Below are 21,478 nucleotides of genomic sequence, written 5' to 3' on the forward strand. Positions count from 1 at the left end.
TGACAATTAATAAAAGCCTCCCAATTATAATAGATTTGAAAATTATGTGTTAAAATGCATTGAAGTTATTTTGTATGCCTTCTTTTTCTACTTCCTTCAATAAACAAAGCAAAGCATTTCTATTGCCTGTCTTTCCAGATAGACTGTGAGCCTCCCACTGACAGAGGCCAGATCTCCAGAACCTTGCAGGGTGTGAGATGTATACTAAGTGCTAAATAAATGTTGAACAGGTCCAATTTTGAATAATCCATTGTAATGAGGTGGAAGCAGTTGGTGACTGACCCTTGTTTTTTTTTGGTAAGCAACATTTTAAGCATTATTAGTGGTTAAAAGTGGGAGTCTTTGAAATGACAAAGCCTGGTTTTGAATCCCAGTTTCTTCATGTAATACCTGTGCATCCTTCAGAAATCACTACATTTCTCTAAATTCCATTTTCCTTGTCTATAGAATAAACTGAGATTACCTATGTCTAACATATAGGGACCGTTCTGTAAATGGTGGCTAATATTATTACAAGAGACTATTCCTATGTTTTGTTTGTTTTTTAATCTGTTTAATTCACCTCTATCTGTGAAGTTTAATGTAAATAACTATAGTGGTATACAATACTGCTAAGCATGAAGAAGATAGATAATTGGCCCTTCCCACAAATACCCCAAGTCAGAAAGTAAAGAAGTTTTAACTAGTAACCTATTTATTTGTTGAAACTAAACTTTGTAAGTTACTACTAATCATTGAGAATTAATTGGATAATTATGGCCTTATCAGTTCAGAAACTATATTTCCTTCCTTTTCAGTCAGTTTTTTAAATAAATGAAATAGTCTTTATGAATGGTTTTTTGTGGATTTTTAAATTGAAATACTAAGTTCATGGTGTATCTTTTACATAGATTGAGATATTCAGTGTATGAGGTTTACTTGAATTGGTGTGTGTGAACCCATTACATTTGGGGATTGAACGAATAGGAGATCTAGTGTGTACTTCTAATGTTTCAGCTTCTGTAAATGAATTAGTCATTTTAAATACTTCTCAGTTATTCTCTTTTCCTATATAGTGAAAGATATAGTTGTTAGGCCTCAGAGCAGGGCCTCTGGGGATAAGCAGAGATGGCATGAAGAAAACTTTCACATGAGAGGTAGGCATACTTTTATTATGTCTGCAGAGGTAAGGAGCCAAGGCCAGTCCAAAGTGACTCAGACCCAACTCCCCATGCTGCAGTTTCTCTCTTGCTTAAATGCCTAAGTTACTACTTAACATTTGCTTTGATTATGCATTAGTTTTTCTGCTTATGAATGAACACACATAGCTGGTTATATAATTGCATGATTAGTATGTTCAGGAAATCATGCTTCCACATACATTGGGTGATCAAGAAAGGGGCAGATAACCCCACCCCTGGGTGGGAAATTTGCTATGCTAAATAGCAAGTTGAAGTGAGGACAGCCAGGGGCTTCTGTGCAGGCCCAGCCAACTGGTAAAAGCTGGTTTTCCTACTTCATTGCTTCAGCAGGATATTCTTGACCACCAAAAGTGGAATTTGGTAGAAAGAGAGGGTTACATCTCATTACCTTCTGATTTACATATAATTCTTTCTTTTGTATCCTGGCTGTTAGGAAATAAAAAGCATAACCTTGCAGAAAATTATCTAAGAAGCCACTCCTGCGCCCTGCTTCTCTAAATCAGCCCATGAGAACATGGCCTTGCAGGAGATTATCAAATGAACCACTCCTGCCTGCCCCCCCACTTCTGTGATCTAACAAACCAGTCCTGCCCCCGCTTCTGTAAATCAGCCCACAAAAGCATGACCTTGCACCTACCTTCTGCTTCTGTAACCCCACTTGCAAAATTACCCTAGCAACACATTAGTCAGTGAGCTAGAGCCATGCTAGTCCCACATAAAATCTTATATAAACCTATGAAAACTGAAAGACAGGGCTCAGAATTTGGAGAGTGACTCTCCTCTGGGCCTGTGTGTTATAAGTCTGTTCCTCTGCTCATCTGAGGACCACTTGGGTTTTTCTGCCACTCAGAACTCCTGGCTTTGCTGCAACATTTGGTTCCCTGACTGGGAAACCCAACCACGCTGGCCCTTTGAGCCTCTGGTTTGGGACTGGCAAGCATGGCTGGTGGAGATCTCCACATGAAGGAGGCAGTGCCACCTATCCTCTTGATGGGGCCTCCTTCGGGGAAAGGATCCCTGTGGAACATGTCCTCTGACCCAGCCTGACTCAGTGGAGGGGTGGGTTGAACAGCATAAGAAGATACTGGAAAGGTAAGGCCCCAGGGCTCTGAGTCCCAGTCAGGCCAATCTCCAGACAGAAGTGGAGACTGATCACCTCCCAAAATCTCGAGATTCAAGATTCCAGGATAGGGCAGTTCCTTGGGCAGGACTGTGGAACCTCTGAGTGATTGAGTGAATGACTGGGGACTGCAGAGGCCTCTGCTGATCCAGTCTGTGGCCCCATGGCCTGTACTATGGGGCCCGAGTAGGTCCCAACCTGCACTTAGCGGCTACGTCATCCGGCATAGTGGATAATCCAGACTCTACATGACGCCTTAGCTAAGGCGAGATGAAGTTCTCCTGAGAAGCACGGACAAGCGGGCATCTGAGTGGCCTTGTGAGGGGCCCCCCTCATTTGTTTGACCTGTGACACCAGCTCAGGGATGGGATCATCACAATCCAAACTCACCATCTTAGATGCTATATTAAAAATTTTCAAAAAGGGCTTTTCCAGGGATTATGGTATGTCCCCCAGAACTCTCCGGACTCTGTGCAAAGTCAAGTGGCCTAAGTTTAGTGTTAATTAGCCCTCAGGGAACCCTAGAGGTGGCCAAGGTTCATGCAGTTTGGCAGACAGTCACTGAAGCCCCGGCCACCCCGCTCAGTTCCCCTACTTCAATTCCTGGTTAGAAATTGCCCAAACCCTGCCCTCTGAGGTTCGATTCTGTGCTGGAAGGAAGGGTCAGAGCAGGGTCCTAGTAACACAAACAACCAGACTTTGAAAACCCGTTATTCTACAAAAATCTCCAGAAGGAAACCCACTCTTCCTGCTGTATAGTACAGCCATTCCAGAACATTTCCCTGCCCTGGAGCCTCCACAGGCAGATCTCCCAGAGAGGACTCCACCTTCAGGCCCCCAGGCCGGTCAGCCCTGAGCGGGCTCCTGAGGTCCCTTTCGTGAGGAGACTTCAGTCAGTGCAGCCTGTGCTTCAGAAGCCCCTCCATGAAACACAGGGTCCACCCAGATCAGTGCAGATGGGACTGAGCAACCCAGGAGGCCAATCCTGTTTCATCAGCTCTTCACACCGGCAGATCTCTTAAACTGGAAGCACCCACCCCTTCACATTCAGAAAAGCCTCAGGCTCTTATCCACCTCCTGGAGTCCATTTTCCACACCCACCGCCCCACTTGGGGTGATTGCCTCCAGCTCCTCCTAACCTGTTCAATATGGAGCAGAGATGCCAGATCCTCATGGAGGCCAGAAACTGGTTGTGAGAACAGACCCCACAACTGTCTTGAAACCAGAGGAATGGGCCCCAGAAGCAGCACCAAAAGCTCAGCCAGCCTGAAACTTTAACACAAATCAGGGACAGGCTGCCCTTCAGTGGTATCAAAAAGCCCTCCTCAGAGGGGTACGAGAAAGAGCGAGGCAGCCCACAAACACAGCCTACAAGGCCTCCATCACTCAACAGGCTGAAGAACCTCTGAGGGATTTTTATGAGCAACTCTGCAAAGCCTTCCGGATCTACACTCCCTTCAACCCAGAAGCCCTGGAAAGCCAGAGAATGGTCAGTGCAGGTCTCGTCACCCAGGAGGCATCAGACATCAAATGCAAACTTTGAAAGCTAAATGGGTTCACAGAAATAAACATCTCCCAGCTCCTCAAAGTCTCAAATGGTATTCATCAGTCGGGACAAAATTGCTGAAAGGGAAGCAAAAAAGCGAATAAAACACTAGGTCTCCCTGTTAACTGCAGCCTTAAAAAATCCAGACCCAACCCATCACAAAAGGCCACCCTGAAAAGGGAGGAATACTTCACCCTGAAACACTCCGCTGCTGCCAGTACCTCTTAATGGGACAGTTATGGCCTGGGGCAACCTGATTTTTGTGTCTGAACTTAAAAAAATCCTTTTTTTCTGCCTGTGGGTGGCTCCCCAGAACCAATCCCTATTTGCTCTTGAATGGGAGAATCCCAAAACTCAACAAAAAAGTTCAGTTAACTTGGACTCAACTCCCACAGGGCTTCTAAAACTCCCCCACTCCTTTTCCTGAATCCTGCCACTTCCCTGCCAACCAAAAGAAAAACTCCTGAACATGACTGTGCAGAAGTAACAAAAAAAAGTGTATGCCAGCTGCCCCGACCTCCAGGACAGGCCACTTTCTTGCCCAGATCAAACCCTATTCACAGACAGCAGCAGTTTTCTCAGAGATGGAAATAGGCTCGGATTTGCCAGCAACAAGTTTGGTACCTAAAGTGCGTCATCTCAAAAAAGCACCAGAGGGAAACTGGCTACCTCCAGATGGCTGATTCTTCATCCCAAAGGGGACCGCCCACACCCTTGTTCAACAATACCGCCAGCTCACCCACCTGCAAAAAGCTGCTTTAAGAGCCCTGCTCAGAAAATATTACTACAGTGCTGGATGGCCTCGCCCTGCACCACCGTTAGTGGCCAATGCCAAACCTGCCTAAGAACAACCCCTCCCGAGGTCCCCAGGCCCCGTGGGCATCCAGCACACAGGAACTGCCCCTTTTAAAAACTTAGCAATGGACTTCACAGAAACAAAACCAAGTCGAGGGTATAGGTGCTCATTAGTAATAATGTGCACCTTCTCGGGCTGGGTCAAGGCCTTTCCCACCACACTAAAAAAGCAAGAAAGTAACTAAAGCTTTGCTCTGAAAAATAGTTTCATGGCCCAGAATACCCTTATCCATAAGCAGCAACAATGGCCTGGCTTTCATAGCAGCCATCACCCAAGAGCTAGCAAAATGTTACAAATTAAGTGAAAACTCCATACAAGCATATAAGCCCCAGAGCTCAGGGAAAGTAAAACCCTAACTCTCAAAACCACCCTAGCCAAGTTTAGTTAAAAAAAAAAGCCTCCCCTGAGTAAATCTGCTCCCATTAACACTCCTTAGAGTCAGAGGCTTCCCCAGGTCCTGGGGTTATTCACCTTTTGAAATTGTTTAAAGGACCACATCCAATTACTCAAACCTTCAAGGGAAATCTTGGACTCCTAGGAAAAACCAGCCAGGATTCTACCCTCCAGCAGTTAGGAAAAATCCTAGCCCAAATACACAAACCATCCTGTCTCAGTATCCGATCCCATTAAGCCACCCAGTACACTCACACTTTTTTGGAAACCTAGTTTGGTTTAAAAAAAAAAAAAAAAACTAGAAAAAAGAGACTTTCCAGCCCACCTGTTGCTTCTTAAAAAGAGATGGCACTTCAAGAGATGGAGGTTGTTTATTTCTGGTGGCATGGGGCTGAAAATTAATCATAAAAACATTTATATACACATTGGATATTCCAGATTTTGTGTGTGTGTGTGTTTTGTGTGGGTTTTGAAAAAATTATTAAGTATTTATTGAGAATTACTTTGTCAGGCATTATTCTTTTGATTTTATTTTTGTTAAGCACTGATTGTTGTATTACATTTCAAAGATTTAGATTTTATATAACCTTAACATTCAAACATGTAGTGAAATACTGAGGTCCTGTTTTGCCTTTATCTTGGTTTCTTCTCTCAAGGATTTCTGATCATTAGTTTGATAGCATTTCCAATAGTCATGTATAACATGAATGCATTTCTACCCTTTAAAATGGCTTTGTGATTTTTATATCACTTTCTGAGATTTGTGGTTTTATAGCTCTTTGTAAAAAAATCTCACTGGTTAATATTCAGATTCTAAATATTAGAAAATTTCAAAAATAAAAATGCATCACAAATTATTTATGAATTCTTTTATTTGAAGTGAAAGCTTTAGGGTAAATCAGAGTTGATCCTATTAAAACCAAATTCCCTTATGCATATTCCATAATGTAGTACTCTCAACAACTTAACTTGCTTCTGTAAATAAAATTCTAGAATAAAATTTAGCATGTGATACCTGTGAAAAGGATGGCTTTCTCAGAAATTTCTGTTAGGTAGCAAATAACTTAGATTTAGATATAGCAAATGGAAAATTATATTTTGGCATGTGGTAGGAAAATACTGTGTAGTTTGAAATTTTATCATAAACTTTCCATCATTTAATCCTAAAGAGATAATAACTTTTGAAACTAAAGATGACCCAAAGTGGTAGAATTTACTACAAATAAATGCTTAATAAAATTGCTTACGTCTTTCCACGTCATACCCTTTAGATTAAGCAAAGATATTAGCAAGAGAAGTGTTGTAAACCTTTATCCCATGGAATCAGCAGAAGCCTTAGAATTACAAGATTCTGCACTGAAGTACGTTTACCTTTTAATAACAAAAACAGACTCCTCCTTTTTACATTGAAGCATTTGTGCTTTAAATTCCCCTGCTATCTTTTTTCCTCCCTTGTTCCTACAGTGGTCAGATTCAGTTGGAGACATCGCCAGGGTGTGAGGTAAGGGTGCTCTCAGACTAGCCAGGGCCTGCCACGGAATTCTGGCTGCCACGTTCCCTGAAGATTCATGGGTGGTGGTGGTGGGTCATATGGAATGGCCTGTCCTTCTGGTGTCATTTTTCTGTAAGGCTAAAACTTCTCTGAAAATAAAGTTTATTATTACTTAAAAAAAGAAAAGAAAAGAAAAGAATATATCAAAGAGAAACTACCAGAACTATCTGAGAACAGGGAAAGGGGGGTTTGGGAAAGTTACATGAAGTAAAATTTGAGTGGCTGTGGAGAAGGCAGTTTTGACAGGAAGGTAGGGATGAACCTAGAGGGGCTTAAAAGATGAACTTACCCTGGTCATAGGGAGGGAGGTTTGAGTGAGGAACACTCTTTAAGTCCCTTCTTGTCGAATGGGCTTAGAGTGGCCAATGTCGAGGCGGGATTTGTGCATAAGCCAAATTATATACCCTGAGGTGTCAGTCCGTGTGCAGTCTCACACTGGTAAGTCTCTGTGCTAAAGAAATAGGAGAAAAGGGGGCAATAAAGGTCAGAGCCTTGTCCCCTGAGAGTATGGGTTAGTTGTCGAGCAGAGAGACTTGCAATTGCTTTGGGTATCAGTCATTCCCAGCTCAAGGGTTTACCATGGGCCAGTTAATTGCCCTCATTTTCTGTTAATTGGGGTGAGAATAATAGCTGTTATAAAAATGGAACGAGATGATGCAGGAAGCGCCTTGTCACACAGGCCACGCCATAAACGGTAGCTGTTATTGTTCTCCTGGTCTGTTATTGCTAGGGGGTGGTCTTAGACAGAATCTGGGCACCCCACGTTTTGGTGGAGACGTTGCTGCATCACCCCATCATGGAACAGCAGAAAGCCTTTCGTGTGCAGGCTGCCCTGGGCCCATGTCATCAGCTCTCCATTCCAGACACTGCTGCTGCTGATTCTGCATGGGCACATTTTATTTTTTAAGGACTTTATTTGGAAATCATTCTAAACTTATAAAAGATTGTCATGTCCCCCCCCAAAAAAAAGCCATTTCAAGGAACATTCATATATTCTTTTTTTCTATTTTTTTAAAAGAGACTTAGATTATGCAACTGTCACATAAAAATGTACAGGATTCCCATATGCCCCACTCCCCACTATCCACTTATTCTTTTACCCACATTTGCCTATTATTAAGATGCACTCCATTTCTACTGCCATTTACTCCATCTCTAATTCCCCCTTCCCTCTCTTTTCTTCCCCTCCCTCCAAAGCCCACAACACATATACAGAGTTCTTTTTCTAAACCATTAGAGGGTATGCTTCTTATACCATGGCCTTTACTCCTCACCATTTCAGTGTGGGTTTTTTACTAACAGGCATTTTATCTTAGAGAGCTACCTTTCAATATTACCTTCATACATCTACATTGATAAAATACTTTCATCTAATCTTCCTTCCATGAGGAAGGAAGGTCCTTCATAGCCTTGCCCCCTCCAGTGCTGGATATAGTCTAGGCATTGGTGTTGCATTTATTGGGGGTGTAGCTACAGCCTCCTTTAATCTGGAACATTCTACAAACTTTAACTTTTGTGACCTTGAAATTTTGAAGCACACAGTCCCTGCTCTCCCCCACCCCCTTTCCATTAGAATGTTCCCTCATTTTACGTTCATCTGAGGTTTCCTGATGATTCATAATTAGATTGGGGTTCTGCACTCTTGGTTGGAAAACTGCCCCGGCATGCCCCAGCTGGAGGCCTGCCACACCCATCTACCCCTCCCTGGTGGTAGTAATTCCTTCACCTGGCCAAGGTGTGGCCCAATTTCCCCACTGGGTAATTACTGCTTTTTTAATCCTCCCTTGCAACTCATAAGTCTATGGGGGGATGTTTCCAGACCAAGGTAGTGTCCTGCTGCAGGCACACTTTTGACCTCACCAGACAGATGCCCACCCATGAGCTTGGCATCAGGAGTCCCAGCAGGGCCCAGAGCCTCTAGGGGAAACAGTGTGTCTGCTCCATCTCAGTGTACAATTGGAGGATCATCCAGGATCTCCAGTGTCTTCCGCTGAAATGCAGGTTTTCCTGATTGTGAAACCTGCCACATATTGAGGCCTTACTGCAACCGGACGGTGTGAGGTGTTTGACATGTGTCATTGTTACGCCTTTCATTCCGCACATACTTACTGAGTACATACCACGGCACCCAAAGAACTAGAAGTGAACTAAGCCAAGGCCCTACCCTCAGGAGTTCAGGATCCAGACAAGGTATTAGGGAAAGGTGGGCGTTATGAGGCACAATCTACAGGTGCAGGACCTGGAGCTGCCAGGAGGGCACGTGCTGGCCCGGATGACTTAGGTGGTAAATGGCTGGGCCCTGCTTTTCCACTCTATCATATTGCCTCTGCATGATGTGGACTAGTGGTGATGTACTAAGCCTTGTCATATTTAGAAACCTAGTGGGACCAGAATAGAACAATCCTTTTCTGAACAACTAGTCTCAGCAGGGGTAGAGAGCATGTGTGTCCATGATGATGCATTTTGCCTCCCACCAGGAATGCAGATGGGGAATGGAAGGAACAGGGGTGGGTATATCCTGGACTAGGTACTGACTGACCCCAGGTCAAGTTTTGCCTTGGTCTAGTCTTCATCCCATCCTTTAATCCAAGTAGCTCTATACTTGAGTGCTTTTTGTTGATGCCGTGGAGCACTAGTCAGTTCCAATAGTTATTAAGAACTTCTACTAAGGTTGGACATCTCGGTGGTTAGGAAAGAATATTTCAGTGTCACATTCTCTTAATATTTGTCCAAGATTGTTTTAATGTTGAACTTCCTCTCATTTTCCCATCAGCAAAGGTGAGCTGTTTCTCTGCAGTCAGTTCTAGATTTTCCCAGGGGATTTTTATTCTCTTTATTGATCTCCTCTTTATTTTTCCTGTTCTTTGCTTTTCTCCCATTGTTTGACAGAATCACAGACACTTAGGGCTTCCCCTCTGAGCAGGGTCATGCACACAGCCAGCAGTCCCTGAGGGCTTATGGAAGGGAGAGAAAGAGAGGGGATCCAATGATAAGAAATGGACTTTGGGAAGGAGAATTTCAGTGTCCTGCCCATTCAGTGGAGAGAGCACTGGGTTTTCACTGATTGCTGAAGGTACTCCATCATTTAGGCACAATTTATATTCTATTCTTGTAATGCAGTTCCTTATGCTTATCTAAATTGAAATGCATCTGGAATGTTTCCACTTGCCCATAAAGCTTCATGGGATTTTCCCAAAGTTTGACTGTTTGCCATCATTTTATTATGTGGAGAATCCTAGTGTCATCCCAAAGAAGGATATTTCAGTTCCAAGTAATGTATCAATCCTTCAGTCAGTTTGGTCACCACCCCTCCCCCCTTTGTTTAAGCACCTGCTTGAAATGTCCTTGAACTTTCCCTCTCATAGAGTCTCAAAAAGAGATATACCTGTGTACCTGACTTCAGGAGATTGGGGGAAACACAAACCCTCTGGGAAAATACCTAGAGTCCATCTCAAGTATAATGTTTTGTGTTATGTTAATTAATTCAAGGTGTTTTTTCCCATCCTTTTTGGTTGGATGAGGAGTCCTCCTACTAGAGTAAGAAATTCTTACTCCTTGTCTTCCTTCTAGGGCAAGTCACCATCTTTGACTAGATGTGTGTTCACGATTTTAAAAAGGGAGGTTGGATTAGCTGGCTCTGGTGGGAAAAGGAAGTCACAAAGAGCAGGAAAAAGAAAAGGAAGTTGTGCCTTGGTAAGGGTGGCAATAATGATTATGCAGAACTTAAATATGTTTCTCATTTATGATCTGGTTATTTTCACATTCTCTCTTTCATCCCATTTGGGAAGAGAGCAAACCTTCCAGGATACTCTTAAGTCAACTAACCAGTATCTCTTGGTAACCTAGAGCGGCTTCAGCCTTGTTTTGGTGTAGAGGACTGGAATTTGAAGGCAATAGAGTTGTCATCCTGAGTCTGTCTTAGGCACTTAGGTGGCTGAGGATGGGAAAAGGAGTTTATGGAGAGAGGAGGCTGGTGGGGTTGTCTTGGATTGGTAACTGGAGGCTGTGTTGAGCACGTGTGCAGGAAGCTGCACTGTGTGTAATGGTGTGGGGCCCAGTTAGATACAGGGAGGCCAAGAGCATGAGGCCATTTGCCATTGGCAGTGCTTTCTCTGGCTTTATACTCACATTTGATGACTTTCCACAGCAAGTTTGGGTAGCCTTGGCATCCATTCAGGGAGAACTGCAAATGACCTTTCTGTATATAAATAATAGAGAATGAGCTGAAGGGTTAGGGGGAATGACAGGAAATAGGAGGGGAAGGCGTTGCTTATCGTGAGAACCAACCCAGAAGTCAAGTTCCTTGTTGGGAGTTCTAACAAAGCCACTTAACTGAATAGGGAAATTAATGACATTTTCCACCCTAAACATATGTTCTGGTTTTGACATAAACCCAAAGCTAGAACGTAATATATAAAATATTTTATTTATTTCTCTCTCCTCCCCCCCCCCCATTTTCTGCTCTTTGTGTCCATTTGCTGTGTGTTCTTCTGCATCCACTTGCATTATTAGGGAGCACTGGGAAACTGCATCTCTTTTTTGTTGTGTCATTTTGCTGCATCAGCTCTCCATGTGTGTGGCACCACTCCTGGGTGGGCTGCACTTTTTTCATGTGGGGTGGCTCTCCTTGTGGGGTGCACACCTTGCATGTGGGGCACCCCTACACAGAGGTGCCCCTGTGTGGCACAGCACTTCTTGTGTGTGGCAGCACTGCACATGGGCCAGCTCATCACACAGGTCAGGGGGCCCTGGGGATTGAACCCTGGACTCTCCATATGGTAGGTAGATGCTCTATCAGTTGACCCATGCCCACTTCCCTATTTTTAAGATTTTTAAGAATAACATTCCTCAACAGTGAATTCAAGATAAGAATAGAGATTGGCATGAACTTGGTGACATGTATGAAGATGTTTATATTAGCAATTACCAGCATTTTCATTAGGGTGGCTCTACAGGGTTCTTGATTATCATAAAAAATAAAAATAAAAAAGGAGGTAGAGCATAGCAGTGTAGCTCAGTGGCTGAGTGCCTGCTTTTCATGAATGAGGTACCAGGTTCAGTCCCTGATATCTCCTAAAAAATAAAATTAAGAAAAGAAGACAGAACATCATGAAATAAGCTAGCGTTGTGCCCTGCAGGGCCCCTCATCTCCGTGCATCTCTCTCCCCTGGTTTTCCTGGTATGCTACAGGCTCAGGTGCCCCTTGAATAAGAATGGTTCCAGGCCCCAATCTCTACCCCCCAAAATTCAAATATGTATATCCAAAGGACTGCTGACCTTTTTCATCTCCAGGTCTCATACATTTCTCATTCTCTACATGGCTAAAGAGAAGCTATCAAATTCCTTAGTTAAAAAACAAACAAACAGGTGTTGTGGTCATATATGTACAGCATAACGTTTCCCATTTAGCCCCTTTCACACATACAGTTCATTGGCCTTAATCCCACTCACACTGTGGTACTTTCAACCCCATCACCACCATCCATTCCCAAAATGTTTTCCTCAACCACCCAGAAACTCTGTACTCATCCCCACCCCACCCCGACCTTGTAGTCTGCCTCCTGCCTCTATGAATTTGTGCATTCTAGTTATTTCCTATCACCGAGATCCTGCCACGTTTGCCCTTTTGTGCCTGGCTTCTTCTATTCAAAAAGGTTCATCCATGCCATCGCGTGAGTCAGGACTCCATTCCTTCCACAGCTGCGTAGTCTTCTGTTGTGTGTAACACATTTTGTTTGTACACTCCTTCCCTTGAAGGACACTTGGGTTGCTTCCACCTTGTGGCTAGTATGAATATTGCTATGCATAGCTGCTGCAGGCCCCACTTTCAGGTCCTTGGGGTATATACCTAGGCCATATGTTAAATCAGTGCTTTCTGAGAACAGTCAAACTTTCTACAGTGACTGCACCATTTTACATTCCCACCAACAATGTTCGAGGATGTATTTCTCAACATCCTCTCCGACACCTGTAATTTCCCATTTTTTAAAATAATAACCATTCAGGTGGGTGTGACTTGGTATCACATCTTGGTTTTGATTTGCATTTCCCTAATGGCCAGTCGTGTTGAGCATCTTTTCATGTGCTTTTTTGCCATTTGTATATATTCTTTGGAGAAACATCCATTCATGTCCTGGGCCCATTTTTTCATGGAGCTGTCTTTTAGTTGTCAGCATCCTTCTGGAATTGCTCCCAAGTGTCTTCTCTGTGGGTCTCAGAGGTACCAGCACCCACTGAGCCACTCCTCTTGGAAACCAGAATGTCACCCATGGTCAATCCCAAGCTCTGCCCATTTTAACTGAACTTTTTTTTTTCCTTGAAAACTTTCTTTGAACCATGATTGCCAAGGCAAATTGATGTTGAACTGACAGCATGTGATTTGCCCAGGTGATTTTGGGTTCAGGCAAAGGTTTTTATTAACAGCTCTCCGTGTGACTCTGTATTTGGGAACTGCTGGCTTGGACCCTTTCTAGAAGACTGTAATTAAAATGGGGTGGGGGCTGCATGTGGAAGAAGCCAATGGCAGCATGGCCGGTAACCACGCAGGTAAACAGACAAGCTGATGTCGACAGGTACTTTGTGCTGGGAGGTCCCTCACCTTAGTTTGTGTTCCAGTTCATATGTACTCTTCTAGGAATACAACTTTCATGGTTTAGGAAATGTGTGTATGCCTGACTTAACACACTCACTAGTTAATGTAGTGTAGGAAGGAAGAAAGATGCATTCTCACCACAGCAATTTTACAGTCCAGGGGAATATACCATGCTTTCTTTTTCTTCTTCTGTAAGGTGCAAAACGATGTCACATTGCAGAGTAACGGCAGTCAGTGTTCTCCAAATGAGGTGAGTTTCCTGAAGGTTAATGGAACTGGAGGCCTTTCATGAAGCCTGAATTGGAGCATCTTTTACAGCAGGCGTTCTTAACCAGGGGTCTGTGAGCTTGAAGTGAAATTCAAAAATACATTATTCTTGTGGGGACATGCTGGAGTGGGCAGGAAATATTTATTAAATAATACACAATACAGTGTGGACTTATTAAGGGGTCCATGGTTTTCACCTGATTGGCAGAGCAGTCTGGAACAAAAACGGTTAAGAACCCCTGAGTTACAGAAAGAGATCATCTAAGACTGTGCGATTAATGAGTTAACTGAGTGTTGCAGATTCTCTGGGAACTCCACCTCACTTTCATTAGCTATCTTAGCCTTAACTCACCCTAATTGTGATTAAAGATTACTTACAAGATATAAATATATTTAAAACCAAATAGGGGAACTTCTTTATAGACTGTGTCCTAAACTGAATGAAACCAGCTCAAATCAAACCACCTTTGGAATATCTTGTTATCCATAAACGATTCAGTGTGCTTTTCCTGTAGACATCTCATTTCATTGCTTCCTCATTTCATTGCATTATGAGATTCTTCATCTGATATGCTCCATTTTGGATGTGCTGGGGAAGAAAAGGATTCCCAGCTTTCCATGACTAAAATGTTTCTGTAAAGAACAAATAAAAAATTGAGTGAATTTCCCCCCCCCCGCAAACAATATTCTTTTGATTGTACCATTTTTAAAAATTGCTGTATGAGTATGCATCTATTATCGTATATTTTAGCCAGGCCCTCATCTCACAGCAGCAAATGCAAAAAGCCAGTGGCTTTATAATCATCCTGGAACATAGAGATGCCTGCTGAGTTCTCTTCTATTCTTTAAACTGCCTTTCCTTCTAACACCGCAGGTGAAAGAGGACTTGCCTGCAGTGTCTCCTACCACCGAGAGCATCACTCCCTTTGCCTGAAGCCTCCATCAGGTAAACAGAATGCTCAGACAGTTTTGTTAGCCTTTGAAAATGATCCATTGTCAGCGTGAATATCCTTATTGATCCTGCGAGTATAATAACTCCTGACCTCAAAATCGGACCACCACCTGGGAAGCCCAGGCTTCAGAGCTTTGCTTCCAAGGAATCAGCTGATAAATCCGTATTTTCAGTCACAGATGGCTTGCCTCCTTCCAAATCAGAGTAAAAGTAAAGTGGTGATGGGTGTGTGTAGAGTGGAGAAGAAATGATCTTTGGAGGTTTTTGATACCCAGGGATTATCTGTCAGTGATTCCATTGCCCCAAGGGTGCCTGGTGCTCTGCTGAGTCCATGATTAAGGGTGCCCCTAGGGGAGGAGCTCCTTCTCTCACAGCCTGCACTTGCTTCCTGAGGCTGGCAGGTTCTATGTATTTACTCATCTAATAGGATGGTCATTTCAGGATTTCCCTGCATGGCCAGGAATCATTAAAAAAAAAAAAAAAAAAACCTTTCTTGAAAGCATTCTGCTTATAGTACCTACTTTCTTTTCATTTACTATTATTTTATCACAGAGGTAAATTATATCAATGTGCAAAATATTTATTGATTTCTTTTTTAAAGGGCTACAGCTAGAAATGTTCTTCTGATTTCTCCATTTATTTAAAGGTCTGGTGCTATATACCTTCTCTCAGGTCCTTCTTTGTTTTCATATATTTGATTCTTTGGGGTTTGGCACCCACTCACTACAGATGCTTTTAAGAAAATGATAGACAACTGAGACACTTCTAAGCAAAAACTAGCTCAGATGTTCTTGGGTTTTCCAGTAAAGCATTTTGGCAACAGCATAAGTTTTACATTGGCATATTTTGGGAAAAGGGTGGAGAGGGCACCTGTAGAAAAAAGAACACAGATGATTCTTTTACACAGAGGAGCCTTTCATTTCTGAGCAGGCTGGCCAGGTGTAATGGCTTCCCAGCATTTCAGATGGACCGGGAGGCAAAGCCCTTTGACAAGATGCTTGGGCTTGGCAAGGGTTAGTGGTGCTTTAGGGAGAGCAGAATGGTATGAGAAATAAGGCTCAAATGCTGGCCCCTCGCTGGCGCCTCATGTGGAGCTCTGAGCATATGCCGCCTCTGAGCCGTGGGCCCTGGGCTTCCCGTCCTCCCAGGCTCAGGCCTGTGCCGGGGAAAATGGAGGCCAGTCGGGGCACGGCTCAGCTCTGCCTGCACGGAAAGCACCCGAGGACCCCCAGGGAAAAACGGCTTCCTCCTAAGCTTTGCAGTCAGTTCTGCACAATCTTAAAATATTTTTACGTTAAGAAAATCAAATAAATTTTTTAGGAGGTACCAGGGATGAACTCAGGACCTCGTACATGGGAAGCAGGTGCTCAACCACTGGGCTCCATCTGCTCCCCAATGAGAGTTAGTTATCTTGTTTGTTTTGTTTTAAGGAGGACTGGGGGTCAAACCTGGAACCTCGTTCATGGGAAGCTACAGCCGCTCCCCAGACAGTATTCCTTTGAAAGTGCAGCCTTGCACTTTAGCAATCACGTTGTTTTTAGTGACTTTTTAAATTCCTTTTTTGGGCATCCAAGCTCACCTTATCGAAGTTAGAGCTTACCTTCCACTTGTACTCTTAAATCATTTCAAGTTCTTTGGGGTGGTAAGAAAAAAATGTTTTAATGAATTATTTATCTTTTAGTAGCAGGAAACAAAAGTAATCCCCTCTCCAAGGTTTCTACCTTTTTATAATTTTGACTAGTCAATGAGGAAATCGGTTTTGAAAGTTCTTTTGCTTTGGTTGCTGTAAATAATAGTAATTGATCTTGAGGAACATCCAGCATATTTGAACTTTATAAAACAAGCATTACATATTAGGAATTTATTTCCATTTCATTTATTTGTTTAAAAATATTACAGTATGCAATTATCACATTTTCTAGGAAATAATGTATCTAGTAATCTTAACTGAAGGTCAGATGGTTAAAAAAGATAGAAACCCTTTTGATTGAGTAGTTCTAGGAAAAAGCCAAGGAAGTTTTATTTTAAAATTAAGTATGTGAATTTATGTGATTTGTGTGTTATGTATAAAAGAAAGCAGACTGCTCAAATCAGCAAGTTGGAATAAGAACTTAGATTCTTAAAGTCAGCTGATAGTTTTCTTCAAATTCTTTTGACTTCTGATTTTTTTTCCCTTAAAGAAAGATAATTGCATGTACCCAAATGTCATTCCTAGAACCATGTCCATTTATTTTACTGGTTCTGCCTTACGATTAAATGAAAAAAATATATAGCTATTTCCTAAACATATGAAATTGCATATTGCTATATGGATATTTAATGAAAAAAAAAAAAAGAGGAAAGTGCTTCATTTCATTAATGGCCCAGTAGAGTGCTCAAAACTGACTGACCTCTATTGGTTAATTGGGCTTGTTGTTAGACTATTACTAGGGTCCAAAATTAACCAATGTATATATTGACCAATATTCAAAGACAATATTGAGAAGTGTGTCAGAGACTGAGAAAAGATTTGGCTAGGTTCAATTATCAATAAAGCGTGCCAATAGAATTACAGGTATCTTTAAAAAGAAATTTTACATTGCCTTGGGGGAAAAAAATCACACCTGGTCAATACTGATCCTGTCATCGATGGTTGAGTTTCTAGAGAATAGATATATCCACACCTCTATTAAGTTTTTCCTGTGCAACCAGATTTTTTGCGATTGTTTGCTAAGAGCATTAATTATTTGGAAGGCTTTTGCAAAAAATTACCTGGTAGGTCTTTTGCTTCTTTTCTGCACGACCTATGGGTACTTGTGTCCTGCTGACATGTTTCATTAGAACTTTAAATCTTTGGGCTTTATGTTGAGATGAACGATATTAACAGCATGCAAAGTAAATGACTGATAAGTACTAACGCTCAGTTTTTATCATTCTTTTTATTCCTTGCCCCATCTCCTTCTGTATTGTACATTTGAAATGAACCCCATATCAATGAAATCCACTTCACTTTCTTACAACCCTTATGTCATTTGTGAAATGCTGCTGCCCCTTTGCTTTGTCCTGGTCCTTGTGCAACTCAATGTGGACTGGCTCTCACGCTCTCCTGCAGACCCAGCCCTCACTCTTCCTCCTATCTCCTCCAACAAACTTACACAGGCACAAACATGGGACAGCTCTAGCGACAGTGTTCCATCTGCAGGGGACAGTGACAATGGTAGGTGGCTATCTATGTATCTTTCAGTTTGCTTGTTAGTAAGCCAATAACTGTACACAAATGTTTCTTTCCATGAAGCCAAAGATAGAGGATATGCAAGTGCACGCCTGATGTAGATATAGTGAGGGAGGCAGAGAAGTCAGAAAAGTATGTGCCCATTGTGCTTATCATCTTGAACATTTTGAATGTTGGGGAAGACTTTAAAATATTTTTTCTCTACCTTTTCTGCTAGGGTTTTTGGTGTTTGTTTGCAAAACTTTGGGATGTGTGCATTTGAATTATCTCTGCTTGTTCCTGCATCAGAACCAAGTGCTTTTAGAGTTTGATCTTTTATTATCTATGCTTACCATATGAGATTTTTAAAGTAACTTAAAGGTACCTCCACTGACCCCTGAGTGTCACACTGAAAATAATGTTATAGAAATTTCTAAAATGAAGAGAATCACTTGCCTTCTCTGCTCCCTTATTTGCATGTTTTGACTCCTGACACCTCCATGAGTGTAAGTGCATCTTGAATAATATTGAACAATATATTCTGGCCTGAGGATCAAATGTATGAATAAAAATTGAGGACACTCAGCCAAGCTTGGTGGTATATCTTTTACTTTTGTGACTGTAAATATCTTACCTTGCCTAAGAGAATGAAATAAAATAATTATTTGGATCTACATAGCACATATACCTGGATCTCCATTCTAGTTTAATACTGGTTCTGATTTTAAACATTTTACTTTAAAATACAAAATGATAGTAGTGATGTTAAGTGGTTCTAAGGGTATGATTTATAGAAAAGAGAAGTGAGATGTGAAGTATAACCACAATGCAAATGCAATAGGAAGATAGATTTTCTGGTAATGTTTATTTTTAAAAAGTCTAAGTGTGTCATGTGTTACACATGGAAAATATGTAGTTTTAAAAACTTGCAGTGATTTCTGGTCAAAATTGCTGATCTAGTTTCCTTACACACAGGATTAGGTATACCCTGGAAGGGTCAGTTACAAATGAAATTTTAAAGTTTTGTATGCTTCTAAAGTTTTTAATTGAAAATAAGTATGACCAAAAAACATAATGAAACAAAAACTCTTATATCTACCTATCTTAAATTCTGAAAGTTGAAGAGGGCTAAATGGAAACTTTCTTGATAAACAGTTTCTTTACTTAGAAATTAAAAGAGAAGGGCAAGAATTTTTTGTTTTTCAAAAAACATGGCTATTTATGGGTCTGATATGTGTTAAAGGAAATAAAGCCTGGAATGAAAGATTTATGCATGATTTGGTATTTCCTTAGGAATGATAACTGAAACTGAAGGACTTTAAAAAAAAAAAACAACACTGGGAAAGAATAAGGCATCCAATACAGAACTAGAACACCGAATGTTGCAGATGAACCAGCTAAAACCTCCGTCTCTGCATAGCCTGGGCCACACTGAGCTACAAAGAGATGGAGAGGCAAGCCCAGGCTCCAGATTCTGGTGTCATCTCCTCTGCCACAGCTACATTCTTTTCATAGAATGAAAATTCTCAGTATTTACTGAGGATACCTGTGTGCAAGGTATGAAGCTAGACTGCCTTCTTTTCAGTAAAATCCTAAGATATACATAAAAAATCGTTATTGCCAAAATCCTTATAAAAATAAAAGAACCAAGGGAAATGGATGTGGCTCAAACAGTTGGGCTCCTGTTAACCATATAGGAGGTGCAGGGTTCGATGCCCAGGGCCTCCTGGTGAAGGCGAGCTGGCCCATGTGGTGAGCTGGCCACCATGGGGGTGCCCACCCTGCAGGAGTGCCAGCCTCCACAGAGAGCTGGTGCAGCAAGATGATGCAACAAGAGACAGAGAAGACAAGAAGAAGACATGGCAGAACAGGGAGCTGAGGTGGCACAAGAGATTAATCACCCCTCTCCCACTCCGGAAGGTCTCAGGATCGATTCTCAGAGCCACCTAATGAGAACACAAGCAGACACAAGAACACACAGCAAGTAGACACAGGGAGGAGACAGTGTGTGTGGGGGGGGGGGTAGAAATAAATAAATCTTTAAAAAAATAAAAATAAAAGAACCTTGCAGTACTTATTTGATATGACTGAAAGTTTTAGGAAGTCACATATTGCTTTTATGCTCTACCACAGTAATATAAAGGGATTGTTTTCAATACTGCTTGGCAGGGCCGGTCATGTCAGATGTTCAATGGTTGTCATTTTTCCTTATTTGCAATTTGACTATAATGCACCTCAGGCAACAGATGATTTTCTGTTCAGAAATGTGCTTTACCAATATTCTCTAGGGGTTAAATTATGACTTGTGATTTAAATATATTTCCAGTACTTTTCTTTTTAATTAAAGGAGCTGTACTCTATATCTACAAGTGTGTGGGCTGATGTTCCAAGAGGAACAGAACCTCCTTTCTGTGCTGTTCTTAATGTTCCTTTTAGGTAGGGGATCCTATTTAGTGGCCTCTTGGCATTTCAAAGCTGATTACCACTTCGTTTTGTTTCCTCATGTTTGCTCCATTGTCCAAAGTCCATAGCTATCTTTTTTTTTAAAGCAACAATTTTTTTAAAAAGATTTATTTATTTATTTAATTCCCTCCCCTCCCCCGGTTGTCTGTTCTCTGTGTCTATTTGCTGCGTCTTGTTGTCTTGTTTCTTTCTCTGCTTCTATTGTCATCAGCAGTCTGGGAAGTGTGGGCGGCACCATTCCTGAGCAGGCTGCACTTTCTTTCGCACTGGGCGGCTCTCCTTACGGGGCGCACTCCTTGTGTGTGGCCCCCCTACGTGGGGGACACCCCTGCATGGCATGGCACTCCTTGTGCGCTTCAGCACTGCACATGGGCCAGCTCCATATGGGTCAAGGAGGCCCGGGGTTTGAACCGCTGACCTCCCATGTGGTAGACAGATGCCCTAACCACTGGGCCAAGTCCATTTCCCCCATAGCTATCTCTTGGCCTTTGTAAATGACTGGCATCATATTACCAACTCAGCCTAGTAAGCTGGACTCGCTGTTATAGACCAGCGATATCGGCCAGATTCAGACTCTGAATAAAGTTCCAATTGAGAGCTTTATTAGCCATGCAGCAACTGCCTCACCCTACACAGAGGAGAGAGCAGCCCTGGGTCACGGGGGAAGTTGGCTTATATAGGCCTTTAGGTTCAGGGCAGGGGGCAATAGCTCAGCAAGCAAGCACGCACAGAAGCAGGTGCTTGCAGTTAATTAAGTGCTGGGGATTCTATCAGGAGAGAAAAGCAGTTGGAGAGTTCTTGTTATTTACAAGGGTCTGGGTCAGGTTGGTCTTTTGGCAGGGGCTGACGAGACTTTCTACAGGAGGAGGCTCTGAGATAAGGTTTTACAGTTGAACAAGCTTGTTACAGAAGCAAGATATGGTTAGGGGGCTGTGGAATTTTCCTCTCTGGTGGGGGTGGTCACGCTCCTACTTCTCTTTTGGGGAGATTCAAACCCTTGGATTTGAGTACTCTCCATTGTTCTGCATAGGTAAGCTTTGGTTTGGGGTGTTCAGGATTAAGAGCTTAATGGTTTGCACTTGCTCTCAGATAAATCAAACTAAATGATTATGAGTGGGCCTCAGGTTAACAGCAATAATAGGAGGATTAAGGGATCCAAAAGGGCAGTGATAAGGGTTGTAAGCCACAGGGACTGATTAAGTAAATTTTCATACTAATTTTTGGTGGCTGACTGAGCCTTTTCTCATTTTTCTAATCATTTCTGGACTAAGTTTAAGCTTTCTTTAATGATGCCGGAGTGGTTAGCATAAAAGCAACAAGTTTCTCTTAAAGCTAAACAGAGGCCTCCTTGTTTGAGAAAGGAGCT

The 21,478-nt window shown here is 42.2% G+C and overlaps 1 protein-coding gene across 15 annotated transcripts in view; it reads left to right on the forward strand.

Moving 5' to 3' along the window:
- LOC105747476 (S-formylglutathione hydrolase-like) overlaps nt 1-21,478 on the forward strand; it is a 110,193-nt gene that overhangs the window by 73,618 nt on the left and 15,097 nt on the right. For 5 of the 15 annotated variants that reach the window (XM_071208302.1, XM_071208301.1, XM_071208305.1 and 2 more), the window contains 4 exons: nt 139-297; nt 13,437-13,490; nt 14,382-14,453; nt 18,943-19,206. Coding sequence is in view for 1 of the 15 variants with exons in the window: in XM_058276735.2 (XP_058132718.1) it covers nt 13,437-13,490; nt 14,382-14,441 (114 nt within the window). In the remaining 14 variants the exon portion in view is untranslated. Of the gene's footprint in view, nt 1-138; nt 298-13,436; nt 13,491-14,381; nt 14,454-17,550; nt 17,656-18,942; nt 19,207-21,478 lie in introns of all 15 variants that reach the window. The other 10 variants (XR_011645863.1, XR_011645864.1, XM_058276731.2 and 7 more) reach the window with 6 other exon arrangements.

Source organism: Dasypus novemcinctus, chromosome 15, assembly GCF_030445035.2.
Source record: "Dasypus novemcinctus isolate mDasNov1 chromosome 15, mDasNov1.1.hap2, whole genome shotgun sequence".
Taxonomy (NCBI): Eukaryota; Metazoa; Chordata; class Mammalia; order Cingulata; family Dasypodidae; genus Dasypus; species Dasypus novemcinctus.